Raw genomic sequence first — 23,785 nt, 5'->3', positions numbered from 1 at the left:
ATGAGAGTGTTTGTGAGTGTGTACGGAAGCCGTCTAGTGGGGCTGTGTTCGGATATGAAAAAGGAGAAGAGCAGGAGTATTTACTTGGTAATGATTTATAGTATTTTCTTTAACAATAAACGGACAGAAGCCTGGAAGTATAAGAATGCAATTGAGCAACAGACCTGAACAAGCTTATTGTCTATTGAACTCACTGTTAATGGGGAATAAGAGGCAGTAACGCTACATATCTGAATAAGCTCGTTGTTTATTGAATTCACTGTCGATGGAATTAAGAGGCAGGCACGCGGGCTATTTCTGAAATAGGAATGATTACAGATACAAAGCCAGATTCGGTTGTTTGATTCGCTCAAACAGTTGTGCAGACAATAGCAGTATGCAAGTGTAAAGAAGAAAGAAAGAAACCACACAGCTTTCTACTCTCAAAGACTATTAATATTCCCTGTTTTCTTATTAGTATCCGATAGACGCGAATTGAGAATAAGTACTAGCTAATGTACTGATGGAATAATTGATTGGTTTTTTTTTTTTCGGATACAAAAAGCCGTTGATCATGAGTGGGTGGATCAACTGTCACATTCCTATATTGTTTGGGCACATTGCTTCTTTCTTATGCTGTGTGAAAAGCCCCAGCGCTACACTGTCTCGGGTCCGGTGGCGCGCTGTTGATCAAAACAGTCTGGCTAATGTACCGTAACACCAGTCGACCTTACTTGTGTTTCCGGAAGACTGCGGTGTTGCGAAAGATCAACATACGCACAGCGATGTTCAAAGAACTGAACCACTTGAGAAAGCACTTAATGCGGAGATTTCGTTCAATATTCAATCATCATGTCGTTAAATAAGCTTGCTAATGTTCTAGACTCGTATGATAATATTTAAGCTAGCCAGAACCAGACCTTTTCGAGGAAGTTCTTCGCTACAGGTGGCACATCCATTGCTGCCAGCTCATCCATCTCCTTGACGCCGGTGTCGACATCAATATCTTCAGTCTTAATATAGAACTTGGTTCTGAACCAAATCTTGTGACCTAGATACAGAGCAAGGAAGATCGGCAGTGTGATGTAAGCGGCCAGGAAGTTAGAGACACTCCATTTGCCCGGGAAGAATACCGAAAAACCGTTGGTAAGTGTCAGTAGCGAAATGACGAACAGAGAGTAGTAGGTTCCGTAGGGCTGGAATCGAGTTCGGAATGGCATTGTGTCCAATACTCCTCGATACTTCATCGCGGCGCGGAATCTGAGGTAGGTGACGAGGACTACAATCCAGGCAATGAATCCGCTGATTGTCGAGATGTTGCTGAACCAGTTGAAAACCTGAGCACCAGTATTGCTGACGTTGAGGTAGGCAAGTAAGCCGAAAGACCAGGTAGCGAGAACAGCAGCCCAAGGGACTCCCTTTTTAGTCGTGTGACTGAAGAACTTGGGAGCTTGACCGGTCAAGGACATACTGTATAGTACACGACTTCCCGAGTAGGTGAAGGCGTTTCCAGCTGACCAAGCCGAAGTGAGAATCGAGAAATTGATGACGTGGTTGAGGCCACCGATGCGGGCGTTCTGAATTGCGATAACCCAGGGACTGGCAGATGCATCGCTGGAGCCAGACAGCAAGCGAGGATCGGTGCTCGGGACTATGCAACCCAAAATGAGGGTGGAAACACCGTAGAAAAGAGCAAGTCGCCAGATGAACCTCTTGGCAGCCTTGGGAATGTTGCGGCGAGGAGCAACAGTCTCTCCAGCAGCAACAGCGATCAACTCAGGACTAGTGATGAAAGCAAAGCCAGCCTTGATGAATGCTGCCCAATAAGCAAGGAATCGGCCTGTCGCTCCTGGCACCAGGTACTCATTGATTGCTCCTGGCGAGTTCGGATACCAGTAGCGAAAACCCAATGCATCGTGATCCGGACCACCTCCGCACATCAGGACAATTCCAAGAAAGATAAGACCGGCAATAGTGATTAGCTTAATACTGGCGAACCAGAATTCTGCTTCACCAAATACTTCCACAGCGATAATGTTCAGAATAAGAATGACGGCCAAAATGAGAGTGATCCAAAGAGGCGTAATAGTCTTCCAATAGTCCAAAAGGATAGCTCCTGCTGTGGCTTCCGCTGCAACCAGAATTCCGTATGCGTAGAAGTAGTTCCAGCCTGCTGCAAAGGCCAAAGATGGGTCGAGGAATCGGGAGACCAAGTACGGGATGGAAATACCCCGCAGTGGCAGAAATGTAACCATTTCACCGAGATCGTTCATGACGAAATATACGACAGACATCATCGATAGATAGCCCAGCCAAAGGGGTAAGGGTCCGACAAGAGATAGAATAGCACCCGAACCGACGAAAAGACCAGTTCCAATGCTATACACCACGTTAGTCTCATGTGGGACGATGACGGGGACGAGGTTATGCTCACGCTCCACCCAATGCCATGAACTGAATATGCCGACTCTTCATTCCGCGATGTAGCTGCTCGTCGCCAACAACAAGGCCGACGTCACCAGCGACATTCGATTGGGTGTTGGTGATGCCGCCCATCTCGGCACTGCTGAGGTTGTTCTTCTCATCCATTGTGTGGACAGACATGTTGACTGTTTTGGATGGTGAGCAAAGACTCTTGTCGCTTTCCTCTTTCAAAAACGGGTGAGACTGAGAAAATCTCAGCTGGTTGGTGTCTTGAAAGGCACTGGCTGGGAAATGCCCGACATGGTCAACGGAGCAGGGCCCCCATAATATATCCCCAGATTGGAACACAGACTATCTTTACCCCAGGCATGGCTTATCTTGCCTAGACCCAGAAAACTGGATTAAGCGGCCATATAACTGGGGTAAGCGATTGATACATAGCATTCAATTCATAATATTCATTTGTGTCAGTGGCGACGAAATCTCGAACCACAATTCTGGATTGAATAATGCTGGCTCGGCCAGCGTCGGTGACGCGTGGAGACGTTCATCGCATCGGATTGACTGCGAGGCGAACCGGCACTTTGAGCATTCCACAGAGCCAGACCACTTTTGGCCTAGAACGGCCTTGCTTCGGCGCCGCAATGAGCCCCATTGCGGCTTATAACGTAAAACACTGGAGCCTCATGGATCCAGCGACGCGGCTCGTGTCGGCTTGAGAAACAACAATTAATTCTATGTCTGGAATATCATGGGATGCAATTTTATATTCACAAAAGCCAATTGTACACATTGAGTAATTAGTCAAACCGTCTGCTTCCCCGTCTGCTTCCCAGTCGTTCGGTAAACCTGCCGACCGTGCATCCCCAGATAAGAGGAATAGGCAACTTGCCGATACGGGTGGATATCGTTCTGATAGTGGCTGCATCTTGAGTCGTTCACGACGTTAGGTACACGTGCGACCAGCAACACTTATGCAATCCGCATTTCTGGGGAATGTGTTCATGTCAAACCAATCAATTGTGGTCTATACACTTTGGCAGCCTCGCAGCAGGTACTCACAGTGATTCCCCTTGAGCCACGCCTGGAGTACAATGCTTCCAACAAACATGACATGGCCAAGCAATGTTTTTACAAACGGTGATGGCCACTATTGCACCAAACAATGGGCTTGACTTGCCTGTTTCGGCCTTGTGCAGTGCCGCAACTTCACTTCTTATTCTAGGTTAGTCTAATGTTAGTCTAGGTCAATTCGGTGCTCCCGGATTATGCAGCGTGGCAGCCCAGCAGCCTTATCCGCTATGCAGTCTAGTTTCCAAGCCGCCAGCCCGCAACCCCCCAATGTTCCTGGCTAGAACTAACGAGTCAGACGTTGGCGGCCAGTACCGGCTGAGCTGGTCTCGTCACGAATCTGGAAAAGAGCCCCGAGTATAAAAAAAATCTTTAGCCTCGAGCACGCCCAATCATGTTGTAACATCTGCTCCGTTGCGTTAGGCTACCAGTGCTGCGGGAGAATCGCTCCCATCATCTTCAAAATACCTCTACAGTCGCCAGTGTACCAGATCCAAATGATCCGCGCACCAAGTCATTGGGGGGTGTTTGAGCTTTGCGCCGTATCGAGTGGTGGGACTCCCTGGCCTAAGGGAGCGCCATTGACGAGCACTATCAGTCACATAACGTCGTTGATATCTGTGAAAGCGGGCGAAGTCCCTTAGTGGGCAAATACCTTTGAGTCTAGCCCACAGATTTTCGACTGACAAATATCACATGATACTTGTCGGTCGTATGAATTGATTTGCTTTCTGACGGTGAAATTAATCCACTCGCTATGGGTCAAACTGCAGTCCAACCCCAGGACGCTGGGACGCCGGGGAAGGGACGGCGTATTCAGACAAGTCGTTATTTGGAACAGCAAATGGTCACTTGATCTGGCTCTGGCGGCCTGGATTGTTTCACGACCCAGTTCCACATGGTTAGTCTAATCTAGTTCTCGTCTCGGGATTCAGACCATGGCGGTCTGCGTATGCCAGCAATTTAGGGAACACCATTGCCTATTCTTATCTTGGCACACTGGCTCCCATCTCAGTCCAACATTTCGTAGTGGCATGATAGTATTCAGACGGACCGATTGCTTATCTGTGGATTCCTGGAATTGATGCCCGAAAGAAATGATTATCATTTCTGGTATTCTAGTCATGTTAGGGCATGCTGACAGACAAAATCACATGCTGTTTATTGATATGCATTCACATCTTGCGATCGAAAACGCTTCGAGTACTGATTAGCCGGTAAGTTGAAGACGAGAAGATTTCGTACAATTTCCAAACTCCGTAACCAATATCCTACTGATAGAACAGCAAAGATGATTCATACTTTATTAAAAAAGAAATAGACGGATGTGAGATCCGGTAAGAACACCAGTCAACATGAAATACAAAAGAACGAAAACTGATGCTTCCTTGGCTTTGCCAGTGGCGAACGCGTTTACACGGGTGTATAAGGGCTTACGTACACTTCGGCTGCTACCTACAAAAAAACCAGACTATTCCATGTTCATTCCTTCTATCATTCTGTAGGCACATCTTGTTCAAGACAATACAGTATAGAGGCTATCACGAACCGTTTGAGGAACTGAGGTATCGATTTCATTGTGCTAACAATGACACGACAACTTCTCCCACCTTGTCCTTCCCTATGCCCCTTGGATGCCATCATTGCATCTTGAACTCGCAACTGCACTGAAACAGTATACTATCGAAAAGGAAGTGCAAAATCATGTGCATAGTGCCAACCAACACGACATTAACATGACAATATCCAGCCCTCTTGACGAAAGTCGGCAATAGCTCAGAAGCTGAGTCTTGAGATTCGATCAACCCGCCTGGATAGTATTGTGACAAATTTACACACCAAATCTAACATAGTTTACCTTCGCAGAAGTACCGACAAAGTCACAAGCCAAGAGTTCTTGCGGAGAGCCCGTATTTCGTTTCTCTCGAATCTTGCGTTCAGTCAAACAGATCACAATACTCGGCGCTGGTAGGTCGTAGTGCTCTACAGACACGTTCTTTCCTTACAGTATCACACCGTAAAATCATCCCCACGTTCTACTCGTTCATTTACTACCATCACATGTCCTTAGAGCGATTCCTGACTTCTCGTCTCGAGCTTTTATATCCTGCTTGCTTATCTTCTTGAGGCAGTCTCTGCTGTCCCGTTCTACACCCTGATTTGATATACGAACATATCTACGCTCAAAGAGGTTTTCTGTTGCACCGCTGTGCGGCCACCAATCAAAACTAACCTACCCTGGCGTCAATCTCGCACTTACGAAATGAAACCATCAAAGCCGCGCAGGTCTGCCTGCTTCACCGGATCGTACAGAGATTTCAGTGTACTGGATTCGGACGCACACGACTCCGCCACCAATGACCAAGATTCGAGGGATTCTTCGTTCCAGCCAGAGCCCGAGGGCTCACCCGTGACTACAGAGCCTAACGATCCAGTGCTAGAGGCTGCACTAAAGCGTCTGAAAAGCAGCCCAAAACCAATCCAACGTGACAATATGTTTGTTGATCTGGATAACATGATGGGCGGTACAAAATGGTTCCAACAGCAACGGCGACATATCTTGCTCGAACGCCAAAGAATGGTTCCAGTGCCATACGCTTTGCCCCGAAATGACTTGGAAACCACAGTCCAGCCATTATTCGATTTCGAAGAACCCAGCGCAAGTCCAGCGATCAGGAACTGGCCTCGACTGGCAACTCCTTTGGCACAGGCCGGATTGCCCGGAGTCAAAGGCGACAATGAGAATGACGAAGATGAGGATGGATCGCCTGGGCCTAGTCCAAGTGAATATACAAAGATGTTGCACAGAGCTAGGAAGGGGAACTCAAGTGACCTTACGTCCGAAGATAAGCTTGAAGATGAGATCTTGGACGAGCCAGCTAAGACAGCGCAGCCCGACAGTCCTGCACCTAGATTTTCAGCACGTAATCAGTCTCTAATTCCGGCGTTTGATACTTACGCCCACTGGCCTGGAGATCGCTGGACCTATCCAGCACCGCGGTATCTGACTCCTCTAGCGCTGCCAAACCAATATCGCACACAAACGCACTTCTCTGGAACACCGAATCTGCGCGGGAATGTCAATCCACAGCCACAGTCACAGCCTAAGCCTAACACCAAACCTCGGGGGACGTATTATGCCCGGCTAAAGAAACAACTGATCGAGCATGGAGTCGCCTTCAAACCATTCAGCAGGTGCTCAAAAAATCCGAAAGCAGAGCGCCAGACATCTGAAGATATCATAGTTACCAAGGCACTTACGTTCGGCAATCGGTAAGCTCCCTTGATGTCAGAGTCGTGACTTGGCTAAATATAGACAGCATCGCACCGTTGACTACTCACCCCGACGAGTCGCACCCGCCCGAACCCGAACCCGAACCCGAACCCGAGCGGGAGCGTGCTACACGCTTCACGCCCTCCGAGCAGCTTCAGTACCCACCTGCACTGGTTCGTGAGTACGGGAAGAATCAGTACAAATGGGTGGACAAGGGCCGCCACTCGCGCAAGACCGTCTTCGTGGTGACACATCAAGTCGGATATGACATCCGCGACATGCGAGTGTACAACAGGCTGAAGGAGGCGAACCTGGACTGCATGAACTTGATGCAGAAGCGGCACCCAGAGCTGTTCGCGGTACCCCTTCCCAGCGAGACCGAAGCCATGCGTATCAAGGCAGAGGAACCTCGGAGCATACAAGACATCTTCCGGAGTGAGGGTGTAGAGCGTATACCGACGAGGGATGAGCAGCTCGCCGAAGGCGCCGCGGGTGGTGAAGAGCGTCAGCTCTTAATCAAAGACGAAGATCCGGACGCCGATACACCACCGCGTACACTTGCGGCTTCGCAAGAGAAGCGACAGAAGAAGGTAGATGATTCGATGAGCCAGAACACGCATGCAACTAACACTAACGAGATGGCTGGCCTCGAGTGCAGCTACGTGTACAACGGCAGTTGGAAGTTTGCCACAGCGGGTACGTTGAAGCTAAATGGATTGTTACCCAATGGCGAGGATGTTAAGATTTCATCGAACCTGAAGAACTCACGACTACCTCCATTATCAAGAAAGGAGCGGCTGGAGGCTGCCAAAGTGGCAAAAGTTGCAAAAGCGGTCAGAGCTTCAACTGTTGTCAGCCAGGAGAAGTCCAACTGAAAAACCTCCGTGACCTGATTCAATCTATCTAATAATTGCGCGCCCTGGGTTAAAGATTTGTACTCGAAGAAAAGCGAAGGTTTCGTCTTATTAGCACGCGTAGAGGTTTGGTAATGCATTTCATATTGCGGGTAGCACATTTCATTCTCATTGATATGTTTATTAGAGAAATCTTTTTTTGCTTGCAACAATGTAAACCAATGCATACTCCGACTGATTTGGTGCACATAAACGATAACTGGTATCGCCACTCATGCTACAGTCAGTGTAGTCACTAGGCGAATATCTCTGCTGCTGGATCCAACCGTGATGTTGAAAGTACCAGATGGGACGACCCAATTTTGCTGCTTCACATCCCAGTAGCTGAGATCTCTTCTCCTGAGCGCAAAAGTCGCGGTTCCGGACACACCAGCGCTTAGGGGCAGCTTCGCGAATCCTCGTAGTTGTTTTGGTGGTGCTCCAGCCGAGGAAGGGTAGCTAACATACAGTTGGGTCACTTCCGATCCAGTCACAGCGCCGGAGTTCTTCACCGTAGCTGTGACTGTGGCCACTGTCTGGAAGAGATCAGAGCGGCCACCTGATGTAACCGTACCAGTGGCAGGACCAGAGGTCGGCGTTCCGCTGATTGCGATATTAGAGTAGGTGAAGTTCGTGTAAGCTATGAGAGATTAGCCCGTGTCAATTTGAATCCAATGTATGAGGATACATACACAATCCAAAACCGAACTCGTATCGTGGTGTGATGCCTGCCTGATCGAAATGCTTGTAGTCGATGTAGAGACCTTCTTTAAAACTATCGTCGCCGCTTAATACGCTCGTACCATAATCTGTTGTGGTCTTGGCGATTGTGTATGGGAGTTTTCCAGATGGCGAAGTGGATCCATACAGAATATCAACCAATGCATTGCCACTCTCTGAAGATGGCAGACCAGCCCAGACAATCGCTTTTACATTCGGCAGAGCGAGGATGGTCTCCAAAATGATCGGACCGACGGAGTGCACAACTACAATGACGTTTTTGCTCGCCTGAGAAACAGCTTGAACGAGAGCATTCCCGTTGTGCCAGGGGTCCAGGTTGATGCGGTCACCAACATTATTCTCAACCGTGATATAACCTTCTCCACTGTTTGAAGTGATAAAAACAATTACGGCATCTGCACCATTGACGGTTGAAGCCACAGAATCTGTGCTATCAGAGGTGGATTGAGTAATCGTTGTGCCATCGGTTGCTGCACGGGTTTTGATAGCATCAGCTGGAGCTACAAAATAGGGATAGTTTGCAGTCCCTGACCCCCAGCCCATACCGAGAGCTCCAGTGTTGCAACCGCGGTCAGTGCAGGCATTCGGGCCAGATGGATTGACGATCTGGGCAGAGCCTACCAGCGCAAGCTTTGCTGGTTTCTTTAGAGGTAACACACCGCCATCATTTTTTAAAAGGACGATACCATCCCTTGCAACGCTGCGAACATTCGTTTTATGTGTGCCCTGGACGCTTGCTTGAATGTTTATGGATGGATACCCGCTGTTTTGGCCTGTAAGGTACCAAGCAGCAAGAATACGCCGAACCATGTCATCCACCCGAGATTGCTGAACCTGGCCACTGCTTACAGCACTGGTGAGCTTCGACCCCCAAAGAACCGTGCCCCCGTTATAGTCAGACCCTGGCATTGTCATATCCAAGCCAGCATTTGCACTCTGCGAAGTAGTATGCTGAGCATTCCAATCTGTCATGACGTAGCCTTGGAACCCGAGCTCACTTTTTAGGAGCTGATTAATGATCTTATCGTTCTCGCATGCCCAGGTGCTGTTCAGCTTATTGTAGCTGCACATCACTGATGCCACGTTGGCCTGAACAGCGTCCGCGAATGGCCAGAGGTAGAGCTCGTGGATTGTTCGGTCGTCAACATTGGAACTTATTGTCTCACGGTTTAGCTCTTGTTCATTGGCGATGAAGTGTTTTGCAGTTGCCTGTACGCCAACGCTCTGCATTCCCGTTATTGTGTCAGCCATGGCAATTCCGGTCAGGTAGGGATCTACGCCGAAGCCTTCCCAGTTTCTACCTCCGGTTGGAATTTTGCCAAGTGGCCCTGCCACAGGCCCAAGCAGTACGTGAATCCCACAACCTTTTGCTTCTTCAGCCATGAACTGACCGCGCTCCTTGATCAAGGCCCGATCCCAAGTGCTAGCGGCTTGGATCCCAGGGGTAAAAGCCGTAACACCATTTCCATATCGAACACCTAAGGGACCATCTTGGAGACACAATTGCGGATAACTGATGGAGCTGATCGCAGCCGTGTTGCCCACGCATGGTCCTTTGTCCCATCCAATGCCGGAAACAATATTGATCTTGTCCGTTAAGGATAGCTTGGCCAGCGCCGCGTTAGCTTTTTCGTATGCAGCGGACCAACTGGCCGTCGATTGCCCCAAGGCGAGCGAAGCCCCTGAGAACACTACAATGTTCACCAGAAGCATCTTGCTTGGTAGAGATATTATACTGAGTGCAAACAGTCTGGGCCATGGCTACCAGTTGATGGCTTCGGCCGCGTCATTTTATATAGAGAGCACTTCAGCGCATGACAGTGTGGGGAAGTCATATGCACGTCGGGAAGGGATGACTTCAGGATCTCGCACGGAATTCTGCCCCGGCACTATACCTTACGAACAGCACCAATGCAGTGCGGGATTGAGCAACAGGCTTGCTTGCTACTTCCGCAAACAGCATAAAACCATGCCTGTCCTGTCTTAGCCATCGGCATATTACAGGTATTGGTTTCGCCGTAGACATTGTCCAAGGCTTGGAACCCCATTCAATGAGCGAAGATCGTCGTACAGCGTGAAGATTTAGTAAGGTTCAACTTGGTGGTTGGGATGCAGAAAAGGCTAATGCATCGAGAACTGAACAGCAAGCCGGACCGCAAAGCCAGAAATTAATTAGCATGGGCCACTCATACAAGGTGCAAAGCCACTGCAAACAACCGATAGGCTGCTTGGCTACCGCCCCGCGTGTAGATCGTGGGGTGCTACCCTCCGCTGTAATTCGACCCAAATTCGGACTGTCTGTCTGCGTACCTCCGTTGTCAAACCAAGGCATTTATAAACCAATTTTGCCAGACGTGCAGGGACGTATCTGTCAAGATTGCGTAGGTCATACGGTAAGGTTTTTCGAATCCTAGGTTCAAGGGGGAAATTGGGCCGGACAAGGTTTTGCATAGAATGGATGGGCAGTGAATCTTGATAGCCAAGACATAACTCAGCTAGTCGTTACGACCATTGAGTAATGCTCCGTAGAGTAGCATGGCAATTGTTTCTCGTGTCAAGTTCTCTGAGCGATGCGGCTCGTGAAATGGGTGGGTTTTTTTCATTTCCTTTTGTTTTTCTCAAATTTTTGTTTTCAAAAGTGTCATTCTACTTCTTCTTCGACTTGGTCTTGTCGACAACGTCCACCCATTTCGCGTCAATGCCCCTCGTCGCTAGAACTTCTAGAAGCACTTTGCGTTGGTCGCCCTGGACCACAACTTCCAATAAACCAGGCTTGCCACCGGTAAGCTGTCCTGCGCTTGCCGAGCCTGCGCACTTCTTCTGCAATTCGGGTGCAAGTAACTGAGGATCAATAGAGAAAGGCTCCAAATTCCAGACTTTAGTGACAACTTTCGTACCAGTCCTCTTCTCCAGGGCGACGTACACTTTTGGAGGAGGTCCGGCTTTTGGCTTCGGTTCAGTTGTCGAGGAGCTGCGACCTAATATGTGATATGGTTGACATAGATGAGTATCCTCCAGAATACGCTTTTGTAGTGTGCCTCTTGCAATACGACCAGCTGCAATTGCTCTGTTGTCCTCAGGGGAAGGCTTCGCTCCCAGGATAGTGTTCGCGATAAATGGGTCCAGTTTAATGCTGGCTGCTCCTTGTCCTCCCAGGTCGGGATGCTTGTCAATATAGGCCTTCAACGCAGAGGTAATCTGATACGCAGTGTAGTACTCCGTTTTAGATGGCAGGAGTGTTGGTACAAGCTTCGACGACGCCCGGTATACTGTTTGGATCGTAATTTTCTGGCCAACCGAAGGGTCGCTGGATGATAAAGCCTCGTTTGATTGAATTGATCCTGATGCGGCTGACCCGGTGATCGCTTTTGGTTTTGGCAACGGATAGGGCCGAAAACCGGTCACTTGAGTATCATTGAAGTCAATATCGAGGATGACAGTTTCTCCTCCGCTCCTGTCTTTTGACTTCAATAACTTGTTCTTGTCAAGATGCTTAATGAATTTCTTGACATTCTTCCAAGAGGTCTTTTTAATGTTGTAATGCTGATTCTGAACCCGGAGGTTTGGCTGGATCATATTCGAAATAAGCACCGAGGGCGGAATGGGAAAGTCTAGTCCATAGTGGGGCTCAGTGCCGCTTGACTTTGCCTTATGTGCGGCGTACAAGAACGCGTGAAGAAATGCATCGTCGACCTCCTTTGTTGTTGGTTCGTGTTCTTCCGCTTCATCAGCAATATCGGCAATCACAACCCGGTGGTCGCCGGTTGCATGTGTTGTGCCGCCATCACCATCTTGTGCATCATCATCGTCATCGTCATTCAGGCTGACCTCATTGACCGCAGCAGTAACGTCCTGGGTCAGGCCTTTCCAGCCGGCCACAGTTTCGGGGGCAGTCAGCCCATTGCTTCCAACGATCTTCCAGCTCCAGGCTTCGTCGCCTGCCCAGTGTAGACCTTTTACTGCCACGCCCTTCTGGCCTCGAAGATCGTCACCTAGTTTAGTGACGTCGACTTCACACATTCCAACCCACAGGGGTACGGTATCCTTTTTGAGACCCGCGACTGCCACTAAGGCACCCGTTGTCGCTCTTGAATCCCACTGTGAACCCCTTGGTTTGAACAATCCTGGGATCATCAAATCACTGCCGTGGGTGAGTTTCTCTTCCACGACAAAGTCCGGCGTATGCAAGAGAGGAACAATGTTAGGGTTCTGCCATAACGTATACACCGTGGGGATCAGTTTGGCGTTCTTTCCATACTGAAACCAAAGGATTCTCTCGTCTTGATCTGGATGAGTTCCAACATAGACAGTACCGCTCACTAACGAATGATTAGGCCCAGATATTGTGGTAAATCTGGCACTAGACGTCGATTCGGGTAGCAAAGAATTCCGCAGTGACGACAGCGTTGTCTGTGGGGTTGCTGCATCTTCACTGGCAGGCTGTTGGGACGGGACCTGGATGTTGTAGTCCTGGATGATTTGATCTGCAAGCTTACGCCGGTCAGAAGATCGCAGGGGTGACAAGTTTTTGACTTCGGGTTTCTTCTTAAACATTTTGATGCTGTGTTGTAGGATTACTTAGCTGCTTTGTTTTCGTGGCAGTCGAAACATTGGAAGCAATGAGCACTGAAAGCAAGCCCACTTTCGGAAGGCGGGGGAGTTCAAGGAGGTTTCTTGCCCTGTGAGGCTTAGCTCAAGCACCGAGCCTCAATTCGCTTTCAACAGGTTTTGACGCATTAACGAACAACACTACCGTGACTGACCATGCCTACTGTAATCCATTTTTTAAACTGGCAACTTTAGAAGCCGAGAACTCTCGATATTTGTGGTCTTCTCGATGAAAGCGATAGTGTGGGTTATAATCGTTCGTGGTGATGTCCTAAGCCCCCTGCCATATGTATCCCGTCCTGCGAAAATGGAACAAATAAGATATACAATATGTATGATCAAAATCTATACACTGTTGTCGAGGGCGACCAGAACGAACCGTTCATATATTAGGTGACGGTCATCAGCGTTGTCGCTGATAGTCGAAGCATCTTGCCTTATCGTTAGTTTCCATCATGCATCATGAACCAATAGCACTATGAGTGATAGCACAGGCTGAGTACCTGAGATAATACCATTGGCTCTGCTTTACAGTATCAAAGCTGTAGCGGGTGCGACACAGCTCCGATGCGGGGGCCGAGGAACGTGAAGACGGATGATTGATATACTTACAACCGTACCCAAGCCTTACATTTCCTCATTTGTTTCTAGCGCAAAACGATTTCTTGCGACAGACAGAAATCCGTTCGATACCTTGAAAGACGATAGAACGGCCACAACATGTATGGCGAGGCGGCTACCGAAATATTGCCCGAGTTTGGCTCGCGGTTATTGCGACATTTCTCGCTTGATCCAACCTATCACAACCTGAATCATGGTAACTACGTCGTAGTCGAAGCAACCAGTAATTTGAGCTAAATCTTTCGTCAGGCTCTTTTGGCAGCACTCCTCGAGATATCCAGAAACGCTTGCATCACTATCAAGAACTTTTCGAGTCTCAACCGGATCCATTCACCAGATACGACCAGCCCAAAATATTGGATGAATGCCGAGCGGCGGCTGCGTCACTTCTGAATGCTCCTGTCAGCACTATTGTCTTGGTCACGAATGTAACAGTCGGCATTAACACAATCTTGCGAGATCTCATCTGGGACGATGGTGGCAAGGATGAAATTCTGTATTTTAGTTCCATTTATGGCGCCTGTGGAAAGACAATCGACTATATCGTGGATTCAAGCAATGGCCGTGTGGCATCGCGCGAGATTCCTCTTCTCTATCCGTGCGAGGACGATGATATAGTCCATGCGTTTATGACTGCTGTGCGCAACAGCCAGTCTGCTGGGAAGCGTGCGAAGATTTGCGTGTTCGACACCGTCTCCAGCCTTCCCGGCGTTCGCTTTCCATTCGAGCGCATTACGAAAGCATGCCAGGAATTAAGAGTTCTCAGTCTCATTGATGGCGCGCAAGGCATAGGGCAACTCAAGATTGATCTTGGAGCTGTTGATCCTGACTTCTTCGTCACGAACTGCCATAAGTGGCTTTATGTCCCCCGAAGCTGTGCAGTGCTCTACGTTCCGCTCCGAAATCAAGACCTTATTTCGTCAACAGTGCCAACGTCGCATGGCTATGTATCAAAGACTGGAGCTCGTTTCAACCCTCTTCCTCCACCAGAGGAAAATAAATCTGCTTTTGTGAGCAACTTCGAATTCGTCGGCACTATGGATAGCAGCGCTTATTTGTGTGTTAAAGACGCCATCGAATGGCGAAAGGCAGTCTTGGGTGGCGAGGAAAAAATAATCAAGTACACACAGTGGTTGGCAGCAGAAGGTGGCCGAACAGCTGCGGAAATACTTGGCACAGAAATCATGGAGAATGCCGCAGGGACGTTGACGAAGTGTACAATGGTCAATGTCGCATTACCCATGTGGGTTCGTCCAGATACCAAAACACAAGAACATTCGCAGTCGTTCACGCCTCCGGTTGATGACATCATTCTAGCTTTTGAGGAAGCATTGGACGTGGGCCAATGGATGTCGAAGGTCCTGGTACACGAGTACAAAACCTTTGTCGCTCTCTTTATTCATGGGGACCGAGTATGGGCTAGGCTTAGCGCCCAGACTTATCTTGACCTTTCAGATTTCGAGTGGGCTGGTAAAACGCTGCTCGAACTTTGCAAGCGAGTTGCAAAGAAGGAATATGCTTGCAAGAATTCCTTGTAGGGAGCGCACAGCATTCGTATTGTTTGAATTGTTATATTCGTATGAGATGCCTAGAGAACATAGAATAGGAACATAGATAGAATTTTACGCTGTGCTGCTGAAAGGGTATACAAGTCGTGAGTCTCACTTAAGGTGGAACATTGAGGACACTCATAATTCCAGAGGGGTTTGAAAGTGGTTGTGTTGTCCTGTAGTCATCAGAGACCCAAAAGCTTTACAAGATATAGTATCATTCTTTGAAGGCAACACAAAGCTCAAAGGTATACCTACCGCCTCAGTCGAATATCGCTAGCAGGTGGTTCTCTGCGCTTTTCGGCTTGGAGCTCCTACCTAACAATTCCGACTTGACCTCCAGCTGCGTGATGTGGTCTCTTCATTGCGCTTTAGTAGACATTTCTTTCCAGAGTTTCTCCCAGCTCTCTTAGCTATGACAATATTTGTGGCTGAACTTATTAGAAACCATTTTGCGCAGGGACGGACCGGCATCGAACTGCCTACTTGCACGCCAAGGAGAAGCACTGGTTCGCCAGTATACTTCCTTAAGAGACGCAGGCAAAGGCCCATACTTCCTTCTGGCCTTCAAGCGCAAACAGATGTAAAACTGCAGTCACGTGGACAATCATAACCTTATCGTCCAGGACATTCAGACGATCTTTTGATGACTTCGACAACATGTCTCCAGGGAACAAGAAATGGTCTCATGATAAACTTGCCTTCAGCATTGAAAAGCTTGAAGCTTATGTCAATAAAATACTGCTCAATATCGCTTGGCAATAGTCGGTCTCGTGGTAAACTGCTATGAACTACTTTGCACACATCTTGCCCGAAAGCAAGTCCCAAGATCAAAAAGAAAGAAAGAAAAAAAGGAAAGAAAGAAAAAAAGGAAAGAAAAAAAGGAAAGAAAAAAAAAGCGGCCCAGGTCTTTTCTCGATACTCAGTTACTTCAGCAGGCCTAAACATGTTCTTAACATAATAGATGAATCGAAAGGTTAAAATTAAGAAATCGCAGATTACCGATGCATGGGTAAGGATATGTATTGTCTGCTGCATTGCGACTTCAATGATGTGTTCGATTTGCGCATCTTTGGCAATGCTGGAATAGGATTCCAAAACCTCCGAGATAACTGGTGGGACGGCATCAATAGTCTCCTAAAAGACGGATCTGTATGTGGACGGCGTCGTGCTTATACCAGCCATCTTGGCATTCAGAACAATTAAATGTGTTATATTGTACGTTAAGCAAATCACTAATAAGTTCTTAAAAGTCATTGCGTACAAAGTTTCCAGGGCTGTTGTTGTCGGGCAATAGTCGCGTCATTTGATCGCCGACGGTTTCCGACCGCCGAACTGGAGCTCGCCGTGCCGGGGATGCTCCATTTCGCATGGTGCATCCATCACAAGCCGCTGGACAGTAACGACCTCATCATCTGGCATATCTGGCAACACCCATAGCTCACTTTTCTTTGATATTTGTTTTAATCACGACTTCAAGAATATTTTCGCCACGGAAAACACCAGCCAGTATGACAGATCCATACAAAATGTGGATCGCCGGGGAGGAGCGATCAGGCCAGGCGGAGTTGTAAGCGTTGTCAAACGGTGTTTCAAGGCTATATGACCAACACAGCTAATTGTTCCCCCAGAATACCCGTTGAGGATCCTTCTACAGGTGAAATCTTTGCGAAGTGCGATACACCCAAGCAACGGATTTTCTACTAGGTTAACAAGTACTAATTATATGAATATCAGATGCTATGCAGCGAGCACAGACGACGTTGACGAAACCGTCAATCTTGCCCACAAAGCTTTTAAGTCAGGTGCCTGGTCGAAAGCTCCCAGACATGTCCGTGCAGACGTATTGGACACCGCGGCTGCACTCCTGACAGCCAACATCCCAGACCTCATCCCACTTGAGGTCAAGCAGACCGGACGAGCCATCCGTGAGATGAACGCGCAAGTGCCCTCACTTGTAAGATGGTTCAAGTACTATGCCGCGCTACTCCGAACCGAAGAGCGAGCAGTTCTCCCGACGCAAGGGAAGCTGCACAATTGGGTAGACCGTGTGCCACTCGGCGTTGTGGTGCAGATTACGCCTTTCAATCACCCCCTTCTTATTGCAGTCAAGAAACTCGCACCAGCGCTGGCGGCCGGAAACAGCGTTATAGTCAAGCCGAGTGAGTTGACGCCACTGACGACTCTGCTACTCGGAAAACTGTTGAAACAGGCTGGATTGCCGGACGGTGTGTTCAACGTGCTCCCGGGATATGGAGCCACAACGGGCCGTGCTTTGGTGGAGCACCCTCTCGTGCGGAAAGTTGATGTCACGGGCGGTACGGTCGCCGGGCGCGCAATTGGTTCCATTGTTGGAGGTAATCTCGCTCGGTTCACTGCGGAGTTGGGTGGTAAAGCGCCTCTCGTTGTCTTCGAACAGGCTGACATTAATGTGGCCGTCAATGGTATCGCGTTCGGGTCATTTGTTGCCAGTGGACAGACATGTGTTGCGAGCACAAGAATTATTGTGGATAATAAGATCTTACCGACGCTGCTCGAGAAGCTAATTGCCAAGACCGAATCCATCACGCGGCGAATGGGAGCGCCCACCAATCCAGAATCGATGATGGGCCCTGTGGTTTCATTGAAGCAATTAAACAACATCGAGGCCTTGGTCCGAGAGGCACTTGATGGTGGAAAGGTTAAGACGTCGACCGGCGGGAGCAGGATGACCGGCCAGAGCCAGCTGGATGGAACTGATTTCACTAAAGGCTATTATTATCCTCCTACTATATTGGTGTCAAGCCAAGGCAGCAGCATTGTAGATTCTAGGATCTGGAGAGAAGAGGCATTTGGACCTGTCATTGTGGTCGTAGGGTTTGACACGGAAGAGCAGGCAATATCTCTGGCTAACGACAGCGAATTTGGGCTTGGAGCAGCAGTTTGGACGAAGGACTTGGCTCAAGCTTATCGTGTGACGGAACAGATTGACGCTGGTATTGTCTGGGTAAACACACATCATCGCAATGATCCGAGCAGTCCCTGGGGTGGTTTCAAGTCGTCAAGCGGGGTAGGAAGCGAAAACGGCGTCGATGCGTACAACGAATATACGACCGTGAAGAGCACCATCATAAACTATGCTATGCCAGAGGAGTCGTTAGTTTCAGATGATTGGTTCAAGGAAGGAAGTGGAAGTGTAAGGTACGGTTAGTGTAGCGTGAGTGCGTAAACTGTAGAAAGGCAAAATCATGAGATATCACCACGTATAGTCTTATCTGAAAAGTCCAAACACCCCACGAAAGATGTGAATTCTCGAAAATGCTGAGTGACACAGCTTTTTGGTGGCGAGTTTGTTTGATTAAACCTCATAGAGGAGCATTTATATTCACCAAGGATGTAAGCACAGTCTTTGATCTCAATCATGGCTAACCACAGGCGGGCTCATCACCAGTAGTGGCCCGCTCCGTCGCCCCAGATCCACCGTAAGCACCACCATCTAATATCACGCTTTCGTTGTTATCTAAATCGTCCTGAACTTTCCGCCATCTCGTTTTCCGGTCCTTGCGTCCTTCTAACTCCGTGCCATTACCCTTCGCTTCGAAGACGGGCTTAATGAGACCTCCCAACAGAGGGTTTCGAGAGAAAGCACCTCCACCTTTCCCCCTGTTACCACTTGTCTCTTCAAGAGCAGGCGTAAATGTGGGTTCGATTTCTTCATCTGGACTTGGTGGACGCTCAACTGCTGCCATCTTGCGAACAACTTTGCCCCCCACGAGGTCGATGCTCACTATTTGGCGTCTCTTTTCGTAATCAGGTTTCGCGTTCCATTCCATTTCCCTCATGATCTTCTGCTGGCGCTTCAACTCACGAGCACGGTCCTCTGGGCTCGCCCAGATATTACCCCCTGTTCCTGACATTGCGCCGCCCACGTCAAAATCGGAAGCTTCATCTCGGACTGTCGTTCGCTGAGCATTGTGGGCTTGAAAGCTTAACAGCTTGTCACGGTGCTCTTTTGCCTTTGCTTCCGCGGCGTTGAGATTTTCCGGCGCCTCTCGTGGTTTTGAGAAAGGCGCGGGAGTTCGGGAGACATCAGCTTTCTTGTGTGCAACCTTGTTAGCTGCCATCTTTTCACGACCTCGCTCTTGCTTTAGCTCGTTGATCATCGACTGGACCTCAGCAGGACTCAGTAGAGTAGTACCACAAGAAGTGCATGGACCCAGGCCTTCTTTGACACAAACCACCTTGCCGCAGTTCAAACAGTTGGGAGCAGCAGCGAGAAGAGGATGACGTGCTGCGACGCAGTTGCATTTTCTCGCAGGGTCATCTGCGTTCATTGTTGGGTTTGTCGTCATCTCCAGCACACGAATAGCAGCATCAACATCAGACACAGTCGTGGAAGCACCATGCATAGCGGTGCCGCCCGAGATGTTAATCTTGGTCTTTGTGCCTGGCGTCGACGATCGAGACACAGGTGTAGATTTTGGCTTTGCCCGTGATACCTCAGATATTAAGTGACCAGTTGCAGAAGGGGGCAGCTTTGGGGGCTGAGGCGTCGCAAATCTAGGCGGCGGATTTGTAGGGGCCGCAAAGGCACTTGAACCTGCGGCTGGGCTGGATCTCCTTGAAATGTAGTCGTCCTCTAGACCTTTCTTGCTGTAAGCCGTGCCAGGCGCAAGTCCAAGATTGGCCACTTGTCGCGGCGCAGGGATGTGGATATTCGCCTTTTTCTTCTGGGGCCGCCTCGCATGTCTAGGCACAGATTCAACGTCCGACTGGGCGGGCGACTGTGACTGCGACTGTGGTTGCGATGCAGCAGCTTTTGGGTCTTGTCGCCGCGAGTTGAATGATGATATGAAATCGATGGCGTCAGGCGTATCGCCAAGCAGGTTGCTGAAGTGCTCCACAGCTTCCGGCTTTGATAAAGTGGCTGCATAGTCCAATACCTGCTTCAACTCCTCGTCTGGCAGAGGCAGAAGCCTTGAGAGTTGTGTCGCCGACATTCTACCTCAAACCTGCCAATACAGAAAATCTCGCAGTGGTTGTAGGTACTTGAGGATGGGTTATGCTAACGACGTTTTATGTGGAAACAAATATGTCTTACGCTTACATTAGATATGTAGAGTCACTCGCCGTGCCCAACCTGGAGCTTCCTGCTTCTTGCCCAGGCTAACCTTAGGTCAATTTACAGGCCTGCCAGTTCGCGTAGTGGACTCCGAATTTCTGCCGGCACAGCCTTAGCGAGCAGTCACTTTGCAGTGGATCAAGCCGCCTCTACCACACTGAACTGCCAACGTTGTCAGAGTCTAATAAACCCATCTTACTCGCCTTTGAATTACGTATCACTGAAGCAACGTTGTTTTGCGATCTAAACATCCAGGATCCTTGCTTGGACGAGGCTTTCAACCATAACGACCAACGCGGGGCCATTGCTACTCTACATTTGCATCGCGAGATGCCGTTTACTTAGTGAGTAGCCGTTCTAGATCTTCCAAGATCTGCAACCACAAGCTCGCAACACTTTTGCGGCAAGGTACCTTGCGCTGCAACATCATTGCTTCCCGGACTATTCGGCCCAATTAGTGACTGTGCGGCAAGTGTTGATAGAGCATTGAGGCTTACAATACCTCAAGTGTACGACTCCAATGACGCAAAGTTGAAATCTTGAACGAAAGTATTGCTGTAGATACCCTCCCCGCCGCCGCCCCCCCTTTTATTTTCTTTATTTTTCTTTCTTCTTTTGTTTTATTTTACAGTGTCCGGCGCATCACCAGGTATGGCTGCCCGCCCTTGTGGAAAATCTCGCCCTCAGCCTCCATTCCGAATCGCTGATAAAACGGAAGGGCTGAGCTGCGTGCATCGCACCATATAGTACGAGCGCCAGCCTTCTTGGCTTCCTCAATTGTGCAGCGCAGAAGTGCAGTCCCTATACCCTTTCCTTGCCATGTTGTATCTGTCGCGAACTTACGAAATCGAGCGTCTCCTGCATCGAAGAACACAGAGATGACGCTCACGAGTCGGCTGTCGACATAGGCTCCAAAATGCTGGCCGGTTTCGTCGTCTGGAAGCTTCACGTACTCTAGGGGCCGGTCAGGCCAAAGTACAAGATGACGCAGGCTGTACGTGTCTGCTACTGTAATAGAACGTATGTCCACAGAGGTCCTGGGCGTTTCCATCGTAGAAGCAGTTTTGAGTTCTCATAGTGCAGACATGCATGGTGTTGGAGCAGCTACTTCATGCTGGATAGATAGCGCCTAAATCAATCACGTGACCAGATCTTAGCGTCTATGTGCCTTCTAAGATTAGGTCACTGCAACCTTCAACACATGGGAGCCGGGGCTGATTGATATGGGGAAACTCCTCATTCGTGATTGATATCACCGACGTCGCTTACGCTTACAACGAATGGAGCCTATATTTGAGGCATTTGGCACACGCTGTTGTCCCATACACCATGCTAACCTGTGACTGATGCATAGCTTGCAAATTATTGACCTGATCGAGGTTGGCTCAAGGGCTCAACTGGAGATAAGACCAGCCTCGGTCCATGAACCTCTTAAAGCCTCCACGGAAGCTTAGGAATAGTTCCCCACATTCTGCGGTATTGGCTTGGTTTAGCACTGAATTGGCAACTCGATCCGGTGCCGATCTAATAACGTTATCATGGCCCCCCGCCTTGCACACACTCAAGCACCATCCCTATTACGAAACAGTACGGCTATGTCAGACATGCACTGCCGATAGGTCTATCATTACTGAAGATACTTTGACTGTGCGACCAAAAGACGAGACCAGGCCTCCCCGTGACGCAGTGATAGGCGTGATGGGGTCTCCAACAATCCCCCCGCCTCTCATCTTGGGTTCTAGGCTAGCATTGTCACAGAGGTTCCCCTCATGCACCTTATTTAAACCTTATGCGGTTCACAGCTACCCAAAGCACCGGGCTTCATCTTTTGTCCATCAGCGTCGTTTCACTTCAACCTTCAAAATGTCTGGGCTTTCTGTTGACTTGACCGCTCCCAACGGGAAGAAGTTTACTCTTCCAACCGGTTTGTTCATCAACAATGAGTTCGTGAAAGCTACTGGTGGAGGCAAGATTGAGAGCATTAACCCCACGTAAGTACACTTATACCAGCTTCTCTGGACCTAAACGCGCCAATAACTCACCGTGAAACAGCAACGAAGAAGTCATCTGTTCGGTTGAGGCAGCCTCAGAAGAAGATGTTGACAAGGCTGTGAAAGCAGCTAGAGCTGCACTCAACGCCGAGTCCTGGAGCGAGTTGCCTGGCACGGATAGAGGTATCCTCATGAACAAGCTTGCAGATCTAATCGAGGCCGACAAAGAAATCCTGGCCACCATCGAGACTTGGGACAATGGCAAGCCCTACACTGTTGCCCTGGATCTTGACCTTGGTGAGGTTATTTCGACCATCAGATATTATGCCGGTTGGGCCGATAAGATTTTCGGACAGACAATCCCCACCACGCCCAAGAAGCTCGCTTACACCCTGAAGCAGCCCATCGGTGTTTGTGCACAGATCATTCCATGGAACTTCCCTCTGGCTATGGCTGCTTGGAAGCTGGGTCCAGCCTTAGCCGCTGGCAACACTCTAGTTTTAAAACCGGCGGAGCAAACACCCCTCTCAATTCTCTACTTAGCTAGTCTGATACCCAAGGCTGGCTTCCCTCCTGGAGTCGTCAACGTTGTGAACGGGTATGGTAGAGAGGCTGGCCATGCACTTGCTGCTCACTTGGATGTCGACAAGATTGCTTTCACTGGTTCCACCGCAACTGGCAAGCTCCTTATGAAGACTGCTAGCATAAACTTGAAGAATATCACATTGGAGACTGGCGGCAAGTCACCACTCGTCGTGTTCAATGATGCCGACCTTGAGCAAGCTGCGAAATGGGCTCAGATTGGAATTATGAGTAACTCGGGACAGATCTGCACAGCCAACTCCAGATTATTAGTTCAAGAAGGTGTCCACGACAAATTCGTTGAGGTATTCAAGGACGTTATCTTAAATGCTAACAAGGTTGGCGACCCGTTCGAGGAGACCACTTTCCAAGGACCACAGATCACCAAAGCACAATATGACAAGATTTTGGGCTACGTCGAAACCGCCAAGTCCGAGGGGGCAACACTTACAGCAGGCGGTGTACCATACAAGGGAGTTGGCCAGGGCAAAGGATACTTCATCGAGCCGACCATATTTACCAACGTAAAGAGTGATATGACGATTTACCGGGAAGAGATCTTCGGTCCATTCGTCAGCATTGCGACCTTCAAGACCGAGGCCGAGGCCATCGCCATGGCAAATGACACGACTTACGGCCTTGGTGCGTCCGTCTTCACACAGAATCTGGAGGTTGCCCATCGTGTGGCAGCCAAGATTCAAAGTGGAATGGTGTGGATCAACAGTTCTAACGACTCCGATTATCGTGTCCCATTTGGTGGTGTCAAGCAAAGCGGCGTTGGTCGTGAGTTGGGAGAGGCTGGTTTGTCAGCCTATACTCAGGAAAAGGCGGTTCACGTCAATCTTGGAGAGAAACTGTAAAATTTGTCCCTGCGTACAGTCATGTCTAGGCGAATGTTCCAAGTTATGGCAACCAGGCATTCTATACTCTATAGTGGGCTGGCTTTTAGC

The 23,785-nt window shown here is 49.1% G+C and overlaps 9 protein-coding genes across 9 annotated transcripts; 4 read left to right on the top strand and 5 right to left on the bottom strand.

The window, feature by feature from the left end:
• Positions 1–800: 800 nt before the first annotated feature.
• Positions 801–2,932, bottom strand: BKA67DRAFT_549999 (proline-specific permease). The gene is made up of 2 exons (XM_046101625.1): positions 2,414–2,932; positions 801–2,358 (listed from the first exon to the last, which is right to left on the bottom strand). The coding sequence occupies exons 1-2, from the start codon at positions 2,581–2,583 to the stop codon at positions 879–881; spliced, it is 1,650 nt and encodes a 549-aa protein (XP_045965187.1). The 5' UTR covers positions 2,584–2,932; the 3' UTR covers positions 801–878.
• Positions 2,933–5,529: 2,597 nt separating this feature from the next.
• BKA67DRAFT_73444 (uncharacterized protein) lies at positions 5,530–6,889 on the top strand. Its single transcript, XM_046109400.1, has one exon. The coding sequence runs from the start codon at positions 5,738–5,740 to the stop codon at positions 6,749–6,751; it is 1,014 nt and encodes a 337-aa protein (XP_045965186.1). The 5' UTR covers positions 5,530–5,737; the 3' UTR covers positions 6,752–6,889.
• A 985-nt stretch (positions 6,890–7,874) lies between these two features.
• Positions 7,875–10,095, bottom strand: BKA67DRAFT_654196 (beta-glucosidase 1; the record flags this gene model as incomplete). The annotated part of the gene is made up of 2 exons (XM_046106519.1): positions 7,875–8,281; positions 8,334–10,095. 2 exons carry the CDS (start codon positions 10,093–10,095, stop codon positions 7,875–7,877), a joined length of 2,169 nt encoding a protein of 722 aa, XP_045965185.1.
• A 933-nt stretch (positions 10,096–11,028) lies between these two features.
• On the bottom strand, positions 11,029–12,936 carry BKA67DRAFT_510228 (uncharacterized protein; the record flags this gene model as incomplete). Its single annotated transcript, XM_046097308.1, has 1 exon — positions 11,029–12,936. One exon carries the CDS (start codon positions 12,934–12,936, stop codon positions 11,029–11,031), a length of 1,908 nt encoding a protein of 635 aa, XP_045965184.1.
• A 635-nt stretch (positions 12,937–13,571) lies between these two features.
• Positions 13,572–15,395, top strand: BKA67DRAFT_549992 (pyridoxal phosphate-dependent transferase). The gene is made up of 2 exons (XM_046101624.1): positions 13,572–13,807; positions 13,861–15,395. Exons 1-2 carry the CDS (start codon positions 13,711–13,713, stop codon positions 15,147–15,149), a joined length of 1,386 nt encoding a protein of 461 aa, XP_045965183.1. The 5' UTR covers positions 13,572–13,710; the 3' UTR covers positions 15,150–15,395.
• A 983-nt stretch (positions 15,396–16,378) lies between these two features.
• Positions 16,379–18,406, top strand: BKA67DRAFT_549989 (aldehyde dehydrogenase domain-containing protein). Its single transcript, XM_046101623.1, has 3 exons — positions 16,379–16,731; positions 16,793–16,834; positions 16,899–18,406. The coding sequence occupies exons 1-3, from the start codon at positions 16,673–16,675 to the stop codon at positions 18,349–18,351; spliced, it is 1,554 nt and encodes a 517-aa protein (XP_045965182.1). The 5' UTR covers positions 16,379–16,672; the 3' UTR covers positions 18,352–18,406.
• A 159-nt stretch (positions 18,407–18,565) lies between these two features.
• Positions 18,566–20,140, bottom strand: BKA67DRAFT_508791 (C2HC5 finger protein; the record flags this gene model as incomplete). Its single annotated transcript, XM_046097185.1, has 1 exon — positions 18,566–20,140. The coding sequence occupies one exon, from the start codon at positions 20,138–20,140 to the stop codon at positions 18,566–18,568; it is 1,575 nt and encodes a 524-aa protein (XP_045965181.1).
• A 559-nt stretch (positions 20,141–20,699) lies between these two features.
• Positions 20,700–21,358, bottom strand: BKA67DRAFT_73390 (N-acetyltransferase GCN5). Its single transcript, XM_046109399.1, has 2 exons — positions 20,760–21,358; positions 20,700–20,703 (listed from the first exon to the last, which is right to left on the bottom strand). The coding sequence occupies exon 1, from the start codon at positions 21,311–21,313 to the stop codon at positions 20,888–20,890; it is 426 nt and encodes a 141-aa protein (XP_045965180.1). The 5' UTR covers positions 21,314–21,358; the 3' UTR covers positions 20,700–20,703; positions 20,760–20,887.
• Positions 21,359–22,125: 767 nt separating this feature from the next.
• BKA67DRAFT_654190 (aldehyde dehydrogenase) lies at positions 22,126–23,695 on the top strand (the record flags this gene model as incomplete). The annotated part of the gene is made up of 2 exons (XM_046106518.1): positions 22,126–22,253; positions 22,315–23,695. 2 exons carry the CDS (start codon positions 22,126–22,128, stop codon positions 23,693–23,695), a joined length of 1,509 nt encoding a protein of 502 aa, XP_045965179.1.
• Positions 23,696–23,785: the final 90 nt, after the last annotated feature.

The sequence above is a fragment of the Truncatella angustata genome (assembly GCF_020726525.1).
Source record: "Truncatella angustata strain MPI-SDFR-AT-0073 chromosome Unknown BKA67scaffold_1, whole genome shotgun sequence".
Classification (NCBI taxonomy): domain Eukaryota; kingdom Fungi; phylum Ascomycota; class Sordariomycetes; order Amphisphaeriales; family Sporocadaceae; genus Truncatella; species Truncatella angustata.
This window is presented reverse-complemented; position numbering and strand designations above follow the sequence as displayed.

Coding starts and splice junctions, on each gene's coding strand:
- BKA67DRAFT_73444 (XM_046109400.1), top strand. CDS start 5,738: ATGAAACCATCAAAGCCGCGCAGGTCTGCCTGCTTCACCGGATCGTAC.
- BKA67DRAFT_549999 (XM_046101625.1), bottom strand. CDS start 2,583: ATGTCTGTCCACACAATGGATGAGAAGAACAACCTCAGCAGTGCCGAG. Junction 2,359..2,413: donor TTCATGGCATTGGGTGGAGC/GTGAGCATAACC, acceptor CGTGGTGTATAG/CATTGGAACTGGTCTTTTCG.
- BKA67DRAFT_549992 (XM_046101624.1), top strand. CDS start 13,711: ATGTATGGCGAGGCGGCTACCGAAATATTGCCCGAGTTTGGCTCGCGG. Junction 13,808..13,860: donor CTATCACAACCTGAATCATG/GTAACTACGTCG, acceptor ATCTTTCGTCAG/GCTCTTTTGGCAGCACTCCT.
- BKA67DRAFT_549989 (XM_046101623.1), top strand. CDS start 16,673: ATGACAGATCCATACAAAATGTGGATCGCCGGGGAGGAGCGATCAGGC. Junction 16,732..16,792: donor CGATCAGGCCAGGCGGAGTT/GTAAGCGTTGTC, acceptor TTGTTCCCCCAG/AATACCCGTTGAGGATCCTT. Junction 16,835..16,898: donor ACAGGTGAAATCTTTGCGAA/GTGCGATACACC, acceptor TATGAATATCAG/ATGCTATGCAGCGAGCACAG.
- BKA67DRAFT_73390 (XM_046109399.1), bottom strand. CDS start 21,313: ATGGAAACGCCCAGGACCTCTGTGGACATACGTTCTATTACAGTAGCA.